The 22,429-nt window shown below is 40.4% G+C and overlaps 1 protein-coding gene across 1 annotated transcript in view; it reads right to left on the bottom strand.

Moving 5' to 3' along the window:
* Positions 1–17,497, bottom strand: part of LOC134500901 (1-phosphatidylinositol 4,5-bisphosphate phosphodiesterase zeta-1-like) — a 50,380-nt gene extending 32,883 nt beyond the window's left edge. The window contains exons 1-3 of the mRNA XM_063308378.1: positions 17,487–17,497; positions 15,302–15,425; positions 14,237–14,468 (exon numbers count right to left, since the gene is read on the bottom strand). Coding sequence (XP_063164448.1) covers positions 14,237–14,468; positions 15,302–15,425; positions 17,487–17,497 — 367 coding nt within the window. The remainder of the gene's footprint in view (positions 1–14,236; positions 14,469–15,301; positions 15,426–17,486) is intronic.
* Positions 17,498–22,429: the final 4,932 nt, after the last annotated feature.

Here is a 22,429-nt window from a genome sequence, read left to right as displayed (position 1 = left end):
GATGTCCCAAAGGGAGGGCACTACTGCAGAGAAGGCCCACCCCCTGGTCACTGCCATATGGAATTCTCTTACCAATGGGGTCCTCAGCATGCCCTCTCTGCAAAATTGGAGGGGGGGTTGATGTAATGGGGAAGAGGAGGTCCCTCAGGTAACCTGGCCCCATACCATTTAGGGCTTTAAAGGTGATAACCAATACCTTAAGTTGGACCCAGAAGCAAACTTGTACCAAATGCAGCTCGCATAGCAAAGGTGTTATATAAGCTCTTCTGGGGGCACCACAAATAGCCCACGTGGCTGCATTCTGGACCAGCTGAAGCTTCTGGATACTCTTCAAGGGTAGCCCCATGTAGAGCACATCACATGAGTGACCGTTCAAAGGGCTTCCTGATTCAGGAAAGGGTGTAACTGGTGCACAACATGGAGCTGCATAAAGGCCCTCCTGGCCATGGCTGCCACCTGCTCTTTGAGCAGGAGCCATGAGTCCAAGGGGACCCCCAAGTTACACACCAGGTCTGTCTGGGGCAGTGCAACCCCATCCAGAACCAAAGATGACAAAGTCCCGAATACAGAAGAGCCATTAATCCACAGCCATTCCGTCTTGCCAGGATTCCCCCCCATTGGGGGAGATGGGCGGTGATATAAATTTAATAAATAAATAAATAAATAAATTCAGCTGAAGCCTGTTGTTCCCCATCCAGGCCCTCACAGCCTCCAGGCACCTGGAGAGGGCGGTCACAGCATCACTTACTTCACCTGGGATGAAGCTATACAATTGAGTATCATTGGCATATTGATGATACTTCATCCCATGGTGATGGATGATCTCACCCAGCGGTTTCATGTAGATGTTGAATAGGAGAGGAGAGAGGACCAAACCCTGTGGCACCCCACACAAGAGGGGTTGCAGGGCGGATCTCTCCTCTCCTATCACCACTGATTGGGACCAGCCCTGGAGGAAGGAGGGGAACCAATGCAAGACTATGCCACCCACCCCCAACTCCCTGGGCCACCCTAAAACGATACCATGGTCTATGGTATCGAAAGCCGCTGAGAGATCAAGAACAGCAAGGATGGATGCACTGCCACCATCCCACTCCCACCAGAGATCATCCATAAGCATGACCAATGCTGTTTCTGTCCCATATCCGAGCCTGAAACGTGACTGAAAGGATTCTAGATAATCCGTTTCATCCAGAACCCTCTGGAGCTGTAATGCCACCACTTTCTCAACCACTTTCCCCAAAATGGGGAGGTGGGAGACGGGATGGAAATTATCCAGTACAGTAGGATCCAGCGATTGTTTCTTGAGGAGGGGCTGCACCAATGCCTCCTTAAAGACAGCCCCTCCCTCAAGAATGTATTAACCATCACCTGGACCCACCCACATGTCACTACCCGAGCTGCTTTCACCATCCAGGAGGGACATGGTTCTAGATGGCAAGTGGTGGCATTTACTGTCCGGAGGCTCCTGACAACTTCCTTGGGTCCAACAGGATCAAACTGTTCCCAGATAACTAGGTAAGTTCACTCCCTTGGTATCTCCACAGACCATGCCTCACGCTTGGAGTCTAGCGTAGAGAGGATCCGAGCGATTTTATCCTGCAGATGCTCCGAAAACTCCTCTGCATGGCCCTGTAGGTGGGTCACTGGGCCCACCTTCCCCAAAAGGGATCAAGTGATTTTAAACAGGGCCATCGGGCAGCATTCTGCGATGCAATAAGGGCGGAGAAGTATTGACACTTCACTGCTCTTATCACCACCAGGTAGGCCTTAATAGTGGCTCTAACTAGTGTTTGGTCAGATTCAATCTTTGTCTTCCTCCAGAGGAAGGCTCTAGAGGTCTCCTAATCCTCTTCAGAATCCTCAGCTCCTCCGTAAACCACGGAGAGTTTTGGGTTCGATGGAGTAAGAGAGGTCGCATAGGCGCGATCCTTTCCAAGGCCCCAGCCGCCTCTCTACTCCAAGCGGCAGCCAGGGCCTCCGCCGGACCATGCAGCAGATCCTTGGGTATAACCCCCAGCTCCCTCTGAAACCCTACTGGGTCCATCAGTTGCTGGGGGTGGACCAATCAAATGGGTCCAGCCTCCCTGCAGGGGTGGCATAGGAGAATCTCAGGGCCAAATATGGCCATAGAAGCTAGAAACCAGGTACAATTCTCTTGTAGGCTTGTAAAACAATACTCTTCATCTGGGGCAACCACAATAGTTTCTCTGAAACTTTGAGGAAAATTCTCGGTTAGTTTTTATAACCCTTCTCTGCGGTGCCTGGGTTCACTCAATATATTCCTCTAAAGCTAAACTGACCCTGAGTAATTTTGATTCCTCCTGTTATGGGAAATCCAATCACTCTGTTAGCATCTTGTCTGAAGCAAGCCGTCACATTAAACCATAATTATTTGGGCATAGCATGTGACCCAAACAACAGAGACATCCACAGGATCCAAAGCTTTTGTCCATACAAGGAAAAGAGCATCACGCTGTTGAGACATAACTCTGCCTTTTTCATACTTCAGTGTGACATCATGATGCATTTACATTACATTGCAATGGTGTGATCCTGGTTCTGTCATTTGCCCTCCCTATGGATATTGCTGGTGAACACATCAGTTGTGTTTGATAATTTGGAGTTGTTGGTTAGCTTGTTGTTCCACCATTAATAACTGCCTCTTGCAATGCAGAAACACCCAAAAATGTTGCTGGGCATAAATTGGGATCTACTGGTACAGCATTTTTAGGGCAGTGACCATGGTTTATCAGGGCCAACACAGAAAAGTTTTTCTCTTTCCCATTTTCTTTCTCTCTTAATGGAGCCATTTACCCTTCTTTATCCATACTGACTCAGAAATATACTTGAATTATAGATGTAGGTTATCCCAGAACCTCCCTATCGCAAAGAGTGTGATAGGTGACTCACTATTTCACTCAAGTTTCTTCCACAAGATACTCTCACAAAGGGATCTGCAGGGTGTGGTAAAAAAAAATCAAGACAGCGGTCATAATGGTGCAGACAAAGCTCTGCAGGCAAATCATACCCTGAGGACACCCCTGTACTCTCAACTTATGCAGCACGTTGCTTATCACACAAGAGACTTTTTTCCTGCAATGTGTGAATCTCCTGCACTTCTAGAAAGTGCCCCCTAAATTCCCTGCAGCACAAAGACAACTTCCCACAACTTAGTGCCTTAGAAATGTGGGGATGATCAGAGTGCTGAAATGTTAGCCCAGTTCTTCCAGACAGGACCAGGTTATAAGATGGTGCTCTAGGACAGGAGAGAGGCTGTTGGCAAGCAACAGGACAGAGCTGCCACAGAGCAGAGAATGTGAAAATGGTTGTTCTAAGGATGATAAATGTGTCATCCTCATTACTTCAGTTCTGCTGTGTCACACTTCTAAGTGTAAGAGATTGTGAGGAGGTTGGGAAAAAAGAATGGAAGGGAGAATAGAGAAAAATAATCAACTGACTAAAGGTGAACCAGTTGGCAGCTTAGCTCATAAATGGGAAGTTAGCCCAAGAGGGAACAGACAGGAGAAGAAGCGTTTCAAATCATTCAAAGAGATTCTGCCTTAATTAACTCAATAGAAATGAGGCTGGGATGTCCTTTATGCAGGTTCCGAGATTTCCTATTTACCCTTGAACAGCATTAAAGAGACTTTTCTGAAGTCTGTGTACTTCTTGCATAGCTACATGGGGCTTAACAAAGAGCAGTTTCTATGGGGGGTGGAGTGTCAAAAAGGGCAAGATGGTGGATGTGTTATCATGATGCAAGCCTGCCACTTCTATACATGGGCCTTTTTGCCTTTTTTGACCCCCTTCCTTATGGACCCCTTTCCCTGTGGATATAATTGAGTAGTTTCCTAGTCCCTTTTTTCCCCACCTTTAAACTTGGATGGAGACCTCTCTTGGCACTGTGTGCCAATAGTGTAGTAACAACTTCATAATTATTTTTAACAATTAACATATGACTAATAAATTCTTAACTGAATTAGCTATCCAGATTGGAAGTGTTTCTATGATATAGATAGATGATAGATAGATATATAGACAGACAGACAGACAGACAGACAGACAGATAGACACTGTATATTTAATTGGTTACCATTGCATTGCTCCTGTCGAAAGTTCTTTTTAGCAAATCTAAAATTAGCCCACTATTATTTTTTTTAGAATTGTGCATGCTTCAAAAATTATTTGGAAGAGGTGCTTCAGAATGCATGGGAACACCAACACAGCATCTCTTTAAGACAGGTAAGCCTGAAAAAAAAATGCAGCTGCTTTAATGAGTTACATTAAAGATGTGGTTGTCAGAATGATTAAACTCATGTAATGAAGCATCTTAATGAATTTAATCAGCTGCATTAAAGACATGGTTATTTAGAAGAGTCAACTCCTTAAAGCTGGTCCTGTTTTAGGCTTTTGTGCAATTCATCACCCCAAAGTAGCTGCTTTAAAGAGATGCTGCTCTTGCACTCCTATATGTTCTGAAGCATCTCCTCAAAATCATTTCCAAAGCATTCACAGCCACAATTTTTTTTGAAACTTTTACTTATCTCGGTACTTTTTATCCTTTTCTTCTTTCTGTTCCTAGCAATTTCTTTCCCTATTCCAGCCTAGATTATTCTTTTATCTGTCTGGTATGTTCAAGATATTTTTTATCCCTACCCTTTCCACCTTTGCCTTCTTAAACCAACTAAGTATGTTTTTCCCTCTTACTGAGATATGTTTCAAAATGTATCCCCTCTTATTCTTCCCTCCATGAAAATAAGGTGTGATGGCAAGTGAAAAGCCAAGAGAGAGAGCCTCAGCACCATGGAATACATCTGTTATGGAAAAGCTTCTCTTCCCCATCTCCATTCCTCCCCTGCTTTTTAAACTTTGTATTGATTCCCTCTGTTATAGAATTGTGCTACAAAACAATATTGGAAACCAGAATCATGTTTTAAACCCAAGTACCCTCTTACTTTCATGACCCTTATTGCCTCCAATTCCTTTTGATTCATGTCTCTTGAAGCTTCTTTGACTGTGAACCATTCATCCAATATTTTTGCCAAAAGCTTAGAATATTTTGGGTACTACATTAAGTTTGTAATAATAAAAGTGTATGTCACCTGGAATATTGAGTTATTCAAGGCTATGATCCAGGGTTCCTCCCATTACACCAATTGCAGTGATTTATTTTATCTATAAATAAAATTCAAGCACCAAGGAAAGCAGAATCACTCCAAACTCTATTACTCAGCTGGAAAACAATTGTCTCAGCTTGCGAGTCACACTGAGCCCAAGGTTTAGAATTAGGGTAGATGTAGCTAAGAGCTCGGAAGCTGCAAGAGAGAATGTGTACTTTGATATGAAAGTTATCCTTCCCTGCTATATTTTAATAGAGCAAGACAGGAAAGGAGAACACTGTTCAAGAAGCATATCTTCTATATCTAGGTTATTAGAGCTGTGCAATGCTTCAAGAATTTGCTTCAAGGGTGCAAAATAGTTCTTTGAAGTCTGCAATGGTAGCATTTGTCTGCAACCCTTTAAAGCAGCTTGTCTTTTCCTGGAGGGTAGTATAATATAAATATGTGTGTATAGTACTACATTCACATCCCTGAATCTAAAGCTCTACATTTATCTCAATCTGCTCCTGCAATAGCATCCCACTATCATCTACCTAGCAGAACCATCCTAGAACTGGCTGAATACTTGAAGAAATCTCCCACCAATCATATGTACAGGGATCAGAGGAAGGGTAGTCCTAAAATGGAAAACTACCTAGAGTCCATTTTTACCCATTGCACTTGTAGAAGTTGCATAACCTGGCCAGTTAAAGACCAGCACTGGAGATTTGAATTCAGCAGGAGTTCTTGTTAGCGTCAGGTCGAGCCCGAGAACAATGAAGAGTCAGTGCATTCAAACTTCAGTTCTTTATTTGCTCACACCGTATAGACAGAATCTTGCCAGACTAAAGCTACTCTACCTAACCTAAAGGAGAATCAACTGGGAGAGCTCTAGGGCAGGGCTATTCTGACCCTGTTGTTTTTCCCACCATTGCTTCCTCCTCTTATCTCTTCCAACTTTTTGGAATGTGCTCCCTCCTTCCTGAGAACCAGCACCACCGTCGAAATCCACCACAGTTAGAAATGTACTCCTGAGCAAATGCAGAGCGCTAAAAGATTACCAAGTAATTAGGCAGCACCATTTAAGCTCTCTGAGCTTGGTTGTTTTCTTGAAGATAGTTAATTTCTAGGCTAGGTAACATCATTGTTTATCTGGTGCTGTTTCATGCAAATCTGGAAACACAACCTTCTTAGTAGCCAACATCCCAATAAGCAGAAGGAACAATCAAGGAAGAAACAAGACCGTAACCAAGGAACCACAGGTCCCCCGTGTGGGGGAGATGGGTGGTGATAAAAACATGATAAATAAAAATAAATAAATAAATAAAACCATCAGAGAAGAAACCACAGCCCAACCAAGACTGGCAGGGACACTCTCCCCTACACCGATGATGTTAGCAGCCTGGTATTGAAACATCTGCAAGAAAACAACCAAGCTCAGAGAACACTAAGAATCCAACACTACAACCTGGAATGACGTAACTTCTCTACGATTTACTCACTTAAAAAAGAAATACTCATAATACAGTTGTCTTGGATGCAGAGTATGAGCTCATCCCAACTATCAGTGAATGCTAATAGACATTCATTGCATTTGAGGTAAAAGAGCATGGAGAGGTCAACCTACTGAAACTACATCTTGAACAGAGGGAAGCACAAGAAGGAGAGAGAGAAGTAGGACGTTCCCTGTTGTTTCTTAAATCCAAATACTCATTTAACAATAGGACCAATGAGAAACAGCCACAAGGAGAACTGATAAAGACCCATCCCACAATCTCCTCTTGCCAGACAACTGACCTGAAGATAGAACCCCCCCAAAAAATAGCAAAAATCAAATCAAAGGGGCTCAACCACCATCCTAATCTAAGGCCTGGGAGAACAACCAGGACTTTTGCAGTTTGCAGAAAGTCAAAAGCAGTGTGAATCTCTGGGGGATATCATCCCACAGGATTGTGTGAATCCATGCTAGGTCCATTTGGTTAGTTTGAGTTCTAATGTGTGAACCCAGAAAAGAAAGAAAATAAAATAAAATTTTAACAGCCACTTTAAGAGTATTGTACAAACCCAATTAGATTATTTTAAATTTAACTCCTGTTCTAGTTCAATTAGCATAATGGTATGTGGGAATGACCATGGGAGACAGGAGGAAGAGCCACAGACTAGACAATGGTCAGGCAAGCAGCAGCTGAGTCCACAGAAGAAATAGGTATGTGGCAAATGTCTCAAAAGGGACCGTCCCTAGTTTCTTGGACTGTAAAGGCAAGGTGAGAGAGATGGACTTTCAGACTTCCAAGATTCTGTTAATGTAACCTTACAATAAAGTTAGAGCTAGTACTTCTGAGAGTGCTTCTTGTCTGGACTACCACACAAGGCTGACAATTAGGCATTGCAAAAAGAGAGCAGTGTTAGTCTGTGATAGCCCAAAATCAGGAGTCTGGTAGCACCTTTTCAGACTAACAGTGAATACAATGGATTTTTAACACATTACAATTTTCAATTGATAAGGTACTTGTAATGTCTCTGACATGTAACCTACATCTACATAACTGCCCTGTCTTCCTCTCTTCATCCCAGTTTAAATCCTACATCACTCTCAGCCACTCCCTTGCAATCTAATCAAGTGAACTGTAGCTCCCCAGAGCTTATGTCTCTTAATAAAAAATGTTAGTCTGAAAAGGTGCTACCAGACTCCTCCTAATTTCAGGTCAGCTAGGGGAACTCGGGAAACATCAACGAGATTCCAGTTAAGGTGTTAGACTTCAGAAAGTAGATTCACTCATTGCACTAAGACGTGGTTTGAATAAGCATGGATCACTGAAGAAAACATCGTTGTTTGGGTTTAAACACTACACTGAATCATAAATCACAGCTGATGAATCACAGTGTAGTCACTGATTCCTATAGCAAGCTAAGGCCAAAAAAAGAGAAACACGTGGTTTGACACATTATAGATACCCAACCTTATTCTCAACAACCTGCCAGCCTCAAAACTAGATTTTTTTCCCCTAGATCCCTTTTCCCCCCCTAAAAGTTTAGTATCCCTTAAAATCCCAAAACCATCTGCATTCCACAGCTTTCAGTCCATCCCCATGCTGGTAAAGAAACCATAGTTCACCTAAAGTGAATATAGGTTAATTCCTTCCATTGGTTTCGATGGAAGAAAAATCCTTTAAAAGAAAATAATAAAAATGGTGTGGGGCAATGTTCCACTACCTTCCCTTCCAATCTGAAAACCAAAGCAATAGGATTGCTCTGTGAGTTTACTTCTTCTTTGCAGTTACAGAACATTTAAACCCCTTAACTTGATTTTCCACTCTTGATAATATATGAGGCCTTTCAAAAGGAAGTCAGGTGAAGTATTTTGGTTAATAATGATGATGATAATAATAATAATCCCAAACATTTTCAATTATGGCTACCAGATCTGGTCTGCACAAAACTCCAGGCAATCAGTAGATCACAACAAAGATGTAGTATTCTTTGTCCTCTTTGCTACCATCTAGTCATCATCCAGGTTTTTGAAGGCCACATCTGATTGCCTACGTGCAACTGAAATAATAAAATATCTTATCCCTATTTACCCCCATCCCCATCCCCTTCCATTTCCTTTTCCTTCTTCTGTTCTTCCTGCATTTAATTCTAAGCACCACAAGGCTTTCTGAATGTTTCTTTATTGTCATCATAATCCTGGTATTATTGTTAGTTTTATCAGCATGAAGGTAAGAAAGAATCTTATTGATATGCATAGCAAATCCTGTAGTAGTAAACTTTATGGTATACCTTGCTCCACCCTACAAGTTTCCATATGTGTGAAACCAATTCCCAGCACAGCAAATAGATAATGACTGGGAATTATGGGGGTATAATCCCACACATCTGGAGTTTATTAGGTTGGGTAAGGCTGCACAACAGTATTTACTTTAGGAGTGCTTGTAACTGCTAGCATGAGTAGTAGCAATTATAAGCACTCTTGGAGCTGATAAAACTTGAAAACATGAATGCAACAGGCTAAAGCAAACAGCCAAACACTCTGTTGTGAGGGGTGGGGGGAAAAGTGTTGAAATTAATCTCAGTAAGGTTTTTGCACATTTGGAGTTAGCAATTTATGCCTTCTACAAGGATTTCTATTTTGTATGTTGCTGTTATCTAGGTCAGGGATTTTCAAAGTTTTTCAGGCAGTTGAACCTGTTCCTTTAAAAACAAAAATTCCCAGAGTCCCTGTTCAAGTTGCAAAGCATTCACAATAGAAAATAGCAATAAAAGAAACTGGTGCCAATTGCTGCCTATCCGTAATGAAAGGGCTGATTGGAGTCACTCATCCAAGAGGGAAGCTCCTGACCACCCGAAACCATCCGTTTGGCCTTGCTCCAGGGAAGGGGAGGGAGGCATGGCTGAATGTGCAGAAGGAAGACAGGGGCCAAATAGCAGCTGGACTGTTTTTTTCTCGGGAGAACTCAGCACAGCCAGAGTGTTTTTTGTGGGTGAAGATGGTGGCCTTCATCTCTGTCCTTTCTGCTCTATCTTAGAAAAAATGTTATGGATGCTCCTGCTGTGTTTGAGTTAACTTTTGGAGTGGGGGTGGATTTGCCCTTAGTCTTTCATGAATCCTATCAAGTTCTGGTGAAACAGTTCGAAGAACTCTGATCTAGGTGATTTTGTGATAGAATGAGAGGAACTCTCTTCTGCGCATATAGTGGAAATGACCTAATCCCCCTAATGATTCTCATCTGCAATCTCTGGAAAAAGAAAGTTTTATGATTTTCTGGCTATCAAAGTAAAGTTTAATACCTCATGTGAATATGAAATATTTCACTATGCAGAATATCTCTGTTAACCTTTCTAGAAGTCCTACTTTTTTCATTTTGGGGTTTAGCATAAGACATTTTTGGCCAATTGCAAAACAAGAGAGGGGGAGGGAGAGAAAAAGAAAGAGAAAGAGAAAGAGAAAGAAAGAGAAAGAGTTTGTTAGTCAGTAACCTTAAGAAAAAGTTTCTGCCTCTCTCTTTTCAATATGCACTTCATCAAAACATAGAATATTCCAAGCATTGTAAGATCTTTCAGTTTCCACTAAAGGCCATAGACAGGGTTTCCACTCTGGAGACAGTAGTCTAACGTCAGATCCTACATGCAACTCTCTATACCTAACAGATCAAGAAATCCAAGGGCTACCATACATGAGCTGTATAAATCCAAATGATCAATAGATGACAGCACTGCAGGACTTACTTATTTAATCAATTTATAAGCCGCCTCAGTCACAACAACAACTGTAGATGGTGTACAACAATAAAGTCATAGACTATAAAACAGTTAAGAAGGTGGCTTAAGCCAATTTACCAAAACTGGAGAAAGTTGGTTTACAAGGCATTAGGAAAATACAGTATTTTTCTAGTTTAGGAAGTACTTGTTCATTTTACATGTATAGGGCATACTTTGAATATTATTTATTTATTTATTTATTTTTCATTGATGTATTAGATCTATTCATCACAGAGGAATGAAATATAACACCCATAGAGCCTTTGGATTTTTTTTTTCCTTGATAAATTAAGAAATTAGTGTTGGTCTCTTCTGCTCTTTGGACTTTACCTATCTATTATGTCTTGCAACATTTATCCATGGCTTCATGCTACACACATCTAAGGGCTCGGTGCACTACTGGATGGCTGGAAGGAGTTAATGTAATAAATACAGCTTCCCCTTGAAATTGTAACCTAGCCAAAATCAAGGTGAGAATTAAGTGGGGAAGACTGGTCTTACAGGTCCTAGACTGATGTTGCCACGCCTTTCTATAGTTACTGTATATATTTGGAGAGAAGCCCACGATGGCATCTGAGGTTAGTAGGTTTCCAAGCAATTCTTGCAAGGTCTGAAGACCCTGTTGTGAAATTTAGCAAAGTCGGGAAAGAATGAAGGGCATGGCTTCCGTAATTCTTCCCAGTCCCAATCCTTTTACTAGCAGTGGCTATAGGAGGTGTCTGTATGTTCTTTTAATGAAACTGTAAGTTGTGCTTGTGTGATTACTGTGCACTGAAAAGTCCTGGGCAGCCTAGACATGTGACTGGGAAGGAAGAGGGCTTAAAATAGAGCAAAGTTCCAAGCCCCTGCATTGAGGAATACTTTTTCTGGAATGTTATTCTCCACAGCCACACCTGGACCATTTTCAGACTCAATCTCCTTTTTCCAGCTTCCTCCACCACCAAATCTGGTCCCATCCTGTTTGTTCTCAGGGAGTTATCCTGCTGATGGACACACAGAGCCCACACTCTGCATAATTTCCTTCCAATGTTCTTTGGGTTGGAAAGAATAACAAGAGAACTTAGGAAGTTGAAGGCCATAGACTAGATGACCTCTCTGAGCTCTCCCAGTAAACAACTGCTTTTTTTTCAAATGGACAGAAGGCATTTTCAATCATTTTTCATTAGCAGAAAAAGCTTGATGTAGCTAGCACTAAGCAGAACACTTTTAAGCCTTAAAGGTCAGAGAGATTTCAGGCAGAGAGCTAAGCATATCCTCCCACTACGATCAATGAATGTAAGCAATCCAATCGCTCTCTGAACTTCTAATTATGAATTGAATTGAAAACAGCTCTATAAACCGTACATCATTTTTTTTTATTTACATAAGCTCTAGCCAAAGTGACTTTACTGTGTTTTCATATGGATATTTGTGTAAACAATTCTATCGATAAAAAACTCAACGTTTTCCATTGCAACATTTATTCTTCTGATCTACTTCCATTTCCATTGGAAAAATATGGCCAAGTAACCATTTGCAGAAGAGCACCCAGTGTGTAATTGTGATGTACCTCATAATCAACTGAGCCATGTTTTATTCAGCAGGTATAAATCACTGTACATAGTAAAGACAACTGCAACTGCTGCCTGCTTCCTGTAGCATGTACATTAAAAAAATATAATATAGCTGCTAAATCTGGGATGAGAATGGCCATGGTCATTTCTAACAGAGAATCCACCAAAACTTAATTTTAAATATAAGATGTGTGCATGAAACAACACATCACCTGATACTTCTTGTTGCTTTCTTATATCTAACAATTGATTCTGATGATGAGTGAGTTCTTTTGAGGATGATGGTCACTGGCCCAAAGCCAGAACTAGGAATGAAGGGCAGATTTTATGACGTTTCTGTGATCAGGTTCTGCAGTGGACTAATCTGGATGTCATCACCTAGTGTTGCAACAGATCTTTACATCAAGAACAGTTATGGTGATCAGTGGCACTAATGATCATGTAGTGACTTTTTTTATTAAGCCATGATAAAGGATGGGAAGATGACATTCAGTGCAACAGCAGAATTGGTTAGGCAGGAATTGACAGTAACAGAAATATAGATTGAAACTTCCACCCAGCTTAACAGGAATAGCAAAAGAAATGTGCTCATTTACGAAGTGTAAAACACCAAAGAAGAGGACAGTAACAAGAATTATTTGTAAAGGAGGATTTAACTGTACACCAGTTCATATTTTTATTTCATTAATAGCATTTCTATACATTATGTTGACATAAATATACAAGTCCCCAAAGAGGGTACAGGAATCAGTTAGTTTGTGCAATTACATAAATACAATTCCATAAAATTACATACACTTTTGTAAAAAGTGTAAAAAACATTGTGAACATTTTGTGTATAATATATTTCTAAAAATAATCATCCTATTACATGAAAATCCAAACTTTTTTAACTTACCACTGATAGGAAAAAAGTTCCAAAATTGATATTATTAGGCTAACCCAATTTCAAAAAATAGAACAAGCTTTTTTAAATATCCAAGGATTATATCACTTGGTCTTAACATTTTACATTAACTTACCATCACATTACAATTACTGATTAGCTTTTAGATACAGCATTACTGAAAGGCAATGGAGTTGTGAATGTGTCAAATCACAAAACCTTGCAGAATGTTTAAAAGGCCTAATGTACAAAAACCAGAAAAAAAGGGTTTGCATTTCAAAACAGGGTTGAGGAATTTTTAAAACCAATTTCATATGGGTTTACTGATGATCAGTTTAGTAATACTGGAACATATTCATCTAGACTTTGTTAGTGTTTTTGCAGAGGTTGCCCATCATTCCTCACAATGTGGTAAAAGGCCAAATGTTATTCCAATTAATGAGGTTCTCTCCTAATAACAGAAGGCTGGAATGTCCTGACCATGAAAAATTCTATTTATTTATTATAAATCATGTAATTTTTAATGAAATGACAGTACATTCCTTGAGGTCAGCAGAGAGAAATCATTTATACAAGATATTAACTGTATTTCATTACTGGAATATTATAGTTTCAAGTACATTCCTACGCATGTCTACTGCGTTTAATAGACAAACATAAGGTTGTGCTACTAATCAAAAACACTGAGGTGGCTTGTTTTTTTGCTTCCAATGTTTTACCATTTGCCTCCATTGCAATCTGAACTGTAAAATTATCAGCCTAGGCTGCCGCAGAAAATATATTTCAAAAGATTAATCTCATAATTTACTATGACTTGAAGTGATACTTGTATGGTCTCATTTGATATGCGAATGAAACATTTACTAACAGGAAACAGGCACACAAATGACAGTACAGTACAATGTATATAAACCAGTGTTTGGCTTTAAAATAGACAAAAGTGATAAAGAAGAAATGCAATACTTTTGAAAAAAGACCAAACTAGCTGTAATGTTTTCTCATCCTATTCATAGAACAATTGTTTTTCAACAGAGAATTATAAAGCATATTTATAAGCTGTGCTCTCCGTTCATCTTTTCAGGACATGGTGACTTAGCACATAAACAATTGAATAAATTAATACAATTTAAATTCATAAAAGCATGTATAAAATACAACAGATACTGTTTTAAAGATTTTACACATTTTAAATGTTTACACTTCACTTAGAAGGTGGTGGCTACACAAAAATGACAGTTCTGACCCATTAAATAAAGATATGGTACAGAAGGTACAATTGCAACAACAGACCATGTCTAATGACTTCTTCTAACACGCTAGTATTTTTTTTAAGGAAGCATGACAATTGTTTGCATTATTTGTATTTTCAACATTCATAGTTTCCTTAAAAAATGAAGTTACACTAAGTAAACCGTAACTTGAGAACTTTAGGGTACCTTCATCAATGGGTTCATATTGATTAATGAGCGAAACAGCTCTCCCTTCATTGGCATTAAGTTCAAATTGTTCCTTTCTAAGAAATTCGGCTAGATTTGCTGGTGATAGAACTTTTTTGTTGGGCGAGTAGCTGCTGAAGAGTTCAGTCAGTTCAGGTCTGTGCAGAAGCGTTCGATAAATTGCTCTGAAATCTTCCATGGTAATAAGTCCAGACTTCTGTTTGTCATTTTTCTATAAAAAAAAAAAGGATTCCAAATAAGTCTAGTCACATGCATATGGCCGTACAAATAATCAGGTGAAGAAGTGAACTCTGGGAAAGTTGCCTTTCCTTTGGAGGTAAGTCACCAAGAAGATGAAGTCGAGCCTAAATATGGCAAGAAAGCAGGGAAATGAGAAGTATTGACATAATTAGGATACATGTTGAAATTCCACACTGTCAGTGACCTAGCTTCATTTACCTCATACAGCTGGAGAACAAACCTGTAAGAATTATGCTACTCTATGACTGTAATAAAGATTTGATTTGATTTGAAAATTGTAAGAACAGCCATTCACTATTGCTCCTTTCTTTTCTCCCATGCTAGCCGATGGCTTAATACCAATAATTAATGAAAAACAGAGAACTTGCCCAATCCCCTTCCCCCCCCCTAACTGTCCCAGGCCCAGGCAAGAAATTCTTGATGCAGGTCTTGCCATGATTAAGGATGCCTTTCAATGAATTAATTCTTTAAGGGGTGGGGAAAGCAAGAGAGAGAAAGAGTTGTAATGGAAAAATTATAATGGGAAAATAGGAAAATTATAATGAGCAGGAATGACACAACACAATTGCATCAGAAATACCTCAACTTGAACTACATAGAACAAACACTTTTCTGTACAAATCTAACCAGGTTTCATCTACACTGTTTCCTAAACAGTAAATGGGAATATTACCCATCAGCAATACATTTCCATACTGAAATAAAACTTTAATCTAGAAGTCCTGTTCATTTAGCACCTGATAAACTTGTTTGGATCATATTTTTACTGCACATTTAAAAAGAATAAAATCACATTTTTCTCACCTTAAACACTTTTTTCACGTGAACATAATCATAAGAGAGTTCAAACTTATTGAGCAGCTTTAAGGTCTTATCTATATTGATCTTGCCTCCCCTAAATTCATCAAAGATGAAGTCCATGAACCATGTACAGAAAAGCGAATTAAGGGAATTTTCAACAACGTTGACAGTCTTAATCCAGAAAATATGTAAGAGACAGTCCCATAAATTACTTTTAATATTAAGATTTCTATGACCAAATGCACTTAAATTGCTTACATCCATCTATTTCATCGAGACACGGCTATAGATGACTGAAATAACTTTGTACGGAAACATTCTACCTGAAACATTACTACAAGTTCTTTTCCCCTGGAAAAGCAACTTCTCTGCCCGCCCCGAAGACATTCACAGGAAAAAAATAATAATAATTCCCCTGTATTAAGTGTAATAATATATTAAATTTACATGTTGCTCAGCTCCCAGTGACTCCCAGTTTAGGCACACACACCAAGCATATATACCGAGATATACAGTACATAGGAGTTAGACTGCCATTAATTCAGCTGAAGCTTTCTTTGTTGCAAAGGAATGGGAGTAATATTAGAAGAGTTCAAACAATAAACAAAAAGTAGGAATCCTCAGCAAAAGGGTTACATATATATTTGGTCAGACAAAATGGTGTTCCTCATAGTGCAGGACTTTGTTTCGGACTTCTTAATGTATTGCCCATAAAAAAAAGTCCTCCAACAGAAAATCTATTATTATTTATTCATTTATTCCATTTATATCCTGCTGAAATCTAAGTTGATAAGATACGAAAAACATTAAAACATCCACAGTAAGCATTAAAAGTCAGCATAAAAACAATTAAAATCACATTAAAAATCTAGACAAACAGAAATAAGATAAATAAATGATAAGAAGATGGTCAAAACTAACTACTTAGAGCACTTTCGGATGGGTTTTTAGCATCCTCCAGAATGCCACCAGGGAGGGGCCCGTCTGATCTCTACTAAGAAATTATTCTAGAGAACCAGTGCTGACCTCAATTCCTTTTACTTCCAAATTAGGTCAACTGGAATATCATCTGTTTATTTCAGTGTTTCTCAATCTTAGCCATTCTACGATGTGTGGACTTCAATTCCCAGAATCCCTAGCCAGCAATGCTGGCTGGGGTGTTCTGGGAGTTGAAGTCCATACATCTTAAAATGGCTAAGGTTGAGAAACACTAGTTTACTTGGAAGAGAGTTTCAAAGTCCAAGCAACACTGAGTCCCTCCCCTAGGAAAGCGGGAAAGATTAAGAGCTTCCAATATCCAAAGATATATGGATCTGGGAGATAATTGCATAAAAATACTCTTATTTTTCCTTCTTCCTTTTCATAGGGATATATATATATATATACCTGAATGTGAACTGGATGCTTTGAAACTGATGTAAGATCAATAACAATCCACCTTTCCATCCAGAAGGCACTCAAGATAGCTTGGAAATGGGCACCTTTTGAATTAGGAATTAGTTAATAAGGGCCATTGTTCCAGATTCATGGAACAATGTCCCGGTGTGTAGCCTTCAATTCCCAGAATTCCCCATCCATGTGAGAATGAGAATGAGCTGAGAATTCTAAAACTTACACAAGATTGAGAAACACTGGACTAGATCAATGTTTCTCGACCTCCGGGACTTGAAGATGTGTGGACTTCAACTCCCAGAATTCCTCAGCCAGCCATGGAAGTTGAAGTCCACACATCTTCAAGTCCCGGAGGTCAAAAAACACTGGACTAGATAGATAAATGCTTACTATTCTGGGCAAGTATTGCTATAGAAATTACACTATTTTATTCCCATTCAGGTTTTTTTTTTTAATCATTCCACCAAGTTACTTCCAGACTTCTAAGATCCTCCCAGAGACGATAGTCAGAAAGCAGGGGAAGATACCACTAGAATTAATCCTACTGCCACTACTAATCACAATGAAAGAGGAAGAGGACGTTTACTTTCCAAGAATGCCCGGGGCATCCTCGCTCAACCTGGTGCCCAAAAGGTGACCTGGGACTCCAACCCCCGACCGATCAAGGGCCAACCAGATGGGGAGTCTGGGCAGCCGCAGTAGCCCCTGCCCTGCTGGAGGGCGCCGGGTTGGGGAAGGGCATTGCCCCCCACCCCCCCACCCCCGCTGCCCTCCCTCCCTTCCGAGCCAAGGATATTTATTCTCCATGGTGCTGAAGTCGCCTCCTCCGCAGGGCCCGTGCGCCTGTTCCTTACTGCGATGGTGTCAGCAGCTCCCAGAGCGCCACCCGCCCGCCCGCTCCCGGCTCTTCCCCGCGGCTCCCCTTCGCTGCTGCGCGCCTCGCCGCGGCCAGTCGAAAGCGGGGAGCGGGGCGGCCCTCTGCGGCGCCAGCGGGCACCCGCGGGGTTTCCGCGACGTCACAACGGGCGCGCGGGGGGCGCCCGCGGCGGGGCTTCCCCGGCGCCGGCGGAGACGGCCGCAGCCTTCTCCTCAGGCTCAACGTGGAAAGCGGGCGCACCGCTAATCCCCTCATCACAATAAGCCAACGACCTGAACACGTGAAGCAAGTCTAGAAATAAATAAGATAGCAAGATGTTGAAATACAACACAAAACTCCTCTGCGCCCAGGCACTTCACCTTTGCCCTCCCTCTCTGGGCGGCCTCTCCGGTTTTGTTTCGCCTCCCCGTCCACCCCCCCACCCCCCATGACGCTACTAAAGATTAGAAGGGCAACAGTAAAAGCTAATACAAACTAGAAGAAAGATAGGAAAACAGAAAGAAGTAAAAGGTGCAAGGGGGGAAAAAAACAGGAAAAGCGTAAAGAATGAAAAAGAAAAGGAAAACAATATATAGAAAAATATATATAGGAAAAGAAAAATATAGGAAAATATAGAAAAAGAAAAATATGTAAAGAAGCGACTCCCAACCATCATTGCAACAAGTGTAAATAATTTTAGTAACTTTTCACCTGCCTCTCTGGTTTTAGTTGTGGAGTTTCTACACCTAGAAGCATGGAAGTCTGTAGCATAAACCTTCCTCAAGGTCTGGTCTTTTCATAAATTAATCACATTCCCCAATCTGGTGCCCTTCAGAGGGGATGGACGGAGTACACCAGCGGGGAGGGTGGATGTATAATACCTGAAGGAACCTCCATATTTGCAAAGTGCCTTTCCCTTACAATGAAACATGTTTATTTTTATTTTTGCACTCCTGTTATAACAGGGTGGCTGCTTTAATTCATGTTGGCACTGTGCTTAGTTGTAGGCTCAAGATGAATCTATCTATGACACACACTATTACGCACACACAGATTATTCACTAGTTTGAAAGCCACTGGAAACCCAAAACAGCTACAGAAAAATTTTAGATTATAAATGAATTCGAATTATGAATTATGATGTATAGTCATTATCTGCAGCCAAATAAGAAGGATGTTCATACATTTGCACACTGGAAGATCTCATTGGGGTGGCCAGATGGAAGATGGGCCTTTCCCAGGCATTCGAAATATATGGTTGTACTGTCTTGGAAGGCACATGATGCTTTTCTTGATAAAAATCCTGCTTTTGTGGGTCTGAAATTCTTTTAAAGCCATCTCAGGCTAATGAGTGTATCACAACCTGAGACTACAAGTTCTGTAGAGCAGTGTTTCTCAACCTTGCCAAACTTCAAGCTGGGTGGACTTCAACTCCCAGAATTCTGGGAGTTGAAGTCCACCCAGCTTGAAGTTGCGGAGGTTGAGAAACATTGCTATAGAGGAATTAAGCCCCTGGAAGGGAATATGGTATAAAAGCAAGATGCCATGATGTTATCTGGTAGATTCCCTCGTAGTTGGCACGTGCAAGGAAGCAGCTAAAGCTTCTGTTATGAAATATGAAACAAGAACAACTACAAAGGAACAGAGGAGCCTAAATGCCACATATAATAACATACATTACTGTATGTAACAAGGCCTCAGTCTTTAAAAAAAAAACACTCGTTTTACCAATGCAACAGCTGTAGATGGCTAGAAATGTCCATTGTTACCTACTGTATGTTGCCATGGCATTATGGATGCTTTATTACACATGCACAAGATAAACTATAAGCTGAGAACTTCCAGATTAGTTGGAAGATGACCAAGTATGGAATAATTTGTGTAGAAGGCCTGGGAGTCTGAGGGTTCTGCGCAGTATCTTAGCTGTTCCTAGCACTGAACTCTTCTGGACAGAAAGCTCTGATGTTGTTCCTGGGATCTATTGGAGCCCCTCTCCCAGCTTAGGAGTCCCAGCCCCAAGTGCGCCTACCACCCCTGGGACCACTTTAGCCTTCACTTTCCACATCCTCTCTAGTTCTTCCCTTAGGCCCTGGTACTTCTCCAGCTTCTCACACTCCTTCTTCCTGATGTTGCTGTCACTTGGCACCATTACATCTATCACCACCACTGTCTCCTGGTCCTTGTCTACTACCATGATGCCTGGTTGATTGGCCAGTACCTGCCTGTCTGGATCTGATTTTCCCACAGGATCTTAGCCCTGTTATTCTCCATGACCTTCTGTGGAATCTCCCATCTGGACTTGGGAGGGTCTAGCCCATACGCTGTGCAGATGTTCCTGTACACAATGCCAGCTACTTGGTTGTGCCATTCAGTGTATGCTGTTCCTTTCTGCATCTTCCACTCTGCCACTGTGTTGGACTGTCTTTGAGGCCTCTCTGCACAGTATATCTCGTATTAATAATTTATAGTATTGCAGAATACTCTTACTAGAATAAACAACTGAGATTGAGGGTGTGGTATCCACAACCAGAGGATGTGACAGAGTTAGAAAAGTTTGTCATCCTAGCTTGTATCAAAACTTGTACAGAATAAAAGGGCCATCTCCACCCCTTTCAGCAAGTCAAAGCTAATTAGGAATTGTTTTCCGTCTTCATATCCTATTCATTCTCTATCTAGTTTAATGAACAATAACGCAGTCCTCTTCTTACCTATAAGATCAATATGCATTGATTGCAGAGCTATTTAATATTTGGTCAGATAATATATGTCTTGGAAAGATTTCTGTTTCAGTACAAAAAGTTCTCATAATGTAACAGATACACATTAGGAAAATTGAAAAGAAGAAAATGAAATAGATTACAGAAAATCAATTCAATAAATCTTTATAAAACTCTTAAGATAGGCTCCTCTGATAAAGGCATTCTGAAGTTTGTAGCCTAAACAAAATTAAAAGTAAGAAATTTAAAAAATACAAATGAGGAAAAATAAGTTTTAAAAGTCCCTGTCTGTAAAGTATATTAGAAAGGGAAACTGAAGAACTCTTAAGAGACAGCAAACCAAGGACCGCAACTGGAAGTGAGATCTCAGATTTGGAAAAACAAACCAAAAATAAATAAAATGTTGTACACTCATGTCATATTTCAAGGATTTTTAAATACATTCACATCAGTAAATGACTATTTTCTTAAAACTGAGAAAGAAAAGGGGTAAATTATCTGCCTTAGTCATATCTGTGCCACATGGTACATTCCCTGCAAGTGGTAAGGACATAATATCAATACATTTGGGCATATTTTGGTTATTATGCCAAGGGACAACCAATGCCAGCTTTACCTCAGTGATGTGCATGATATTCTATGCAAGCCAGGATTTCTAAGTTACAGACTGCTTTGCAAGCAGCATACCATTTCTCCCATCCCATCAACCAGGAGGACACAAAAGCAATACATGAATTTGTTCTCAAGGTTAGAAGGACATGGAGAGGTATCATATATGGTGTTAGTGTAAATTAGATATAATTAGCTTCATTTTACTTTTATGTTATTCCTTTAATTTTTCTTGCTTATTCATTTTCTCCATTCTGTACCTTTTGCTTACCCCAAAAGGGAATAATGTGTGAATATGCGCATGGATAAGCAAGATGTGCAGTAAAAAACAGCCAGTAGTTAAGGTATTGGATAGTCCCTGGGTAGATCACCATCTGACAGTGAAGTTTCCTGGGTGACTTTGGGCTACTCTCCCTCATTCTCATTCTCTCTCAGCCTGACCTACTTATAAAGTTGCAGGAAAGATGGAAGAAGGGAGTGCAATATGCATCACCTTGAACACCTGAAGGAACATCAGGGTATAAATCTAGTACATAAATTAGCAAACCACAAAATCTGCTAATTCTGTGTTGCACTTTAAGAATACAGTATTTAACAAACCAGAGCAGAGTGGGTTTAGGCAAGAGTAAGAATCAAAGTAAGGGTAAGGACCAGGTCCTGGAGAATCTGTCTGTGTGGTCACTAAGAGTCAAACCAACATGATGGCACATAACCAAAGAAACAGAAAGTGATACTATTATTACTTAAATGAATCAAATGCTTCATTATCCATATAGCATTTGTGATTATGTTTAGAAGTCTCTGGATCTCATGCAAGCCTAGGTTCTCTCTGCTATTCATTCAAGACGTCCAGTCTTTTCCAGGCTTCCCACAAGCCTGGACAAAAAAGTTGCCACTGCTTTAAGAAATACACTCATTGAAGTTAATGAGATTCATAAGCAGCAACTCCTCCCACCGTTGTATCAATGCTTGAAAAATGTTGGTTGGTTTTAATATATAGTAGAGCCGTGCTTTTCAAACCTGGCAACTTTAAGATGTGTGGGTGGGGAATTCTGGAAGTTGAAGTCCACACATCTTAAAGTTGCCAAGTTTGAAAAGCACTGTAGTAGAGAGTTGCTGCAGTCCCTCAAGGTCCAAAGCACTTCTTCTGCTTCGTTTTTAAAGTAACTTCCTGGCTATCTGTGGTATTCTCAAGAGTCTTCTTCAACCCCAAAGTTCAAAAGCATCAGTATACTTTCTATCTTCCTTCTTCAGTGACAAGTTTCACTTCCATAGAGTGTCACAGGGAAAACCATTGCCTCTGATCTTTGTAGGTATAGACACATCCTGGCATCTGAATATCTTTTCCAAGGCCTTCATTGCCACGCTACTAAGTGCTAGTCTGCGGTACATTTCTTGATGCTGGTTCCTTTACTGCTAGAAAAAGGCAGAAGCTTTCCACCACTTCAATATCTTTTTTGTCCATTCTAAGGCTGGTTGCTGTACCTGTTGTCATTAGTTTGGTCTTCTTTATATTTAATCTTAGTCTTACTTTTTCACTGTGTTCCTTAACTACTA

Source organism: Candoia aspera, chromosome 7 (assembly GCF_035149785.1).
Source record: "Candoia aspera isolate rCanAsp1 chromosome 7, rCanAsp1.hap2, whole genome shotgun sequence".
NCBI classification, from domain to species: Eukaryota; Metazoa; Chordata; class Lepidosauria; order Squamata; family Boidae; genus Candoia; species Candoia aspera.
The sequence above is the reverse complement of the archived record's forward strand: the minus strand, read 5'-3'. Positions and strand labels throughout refer to the sequence as shown.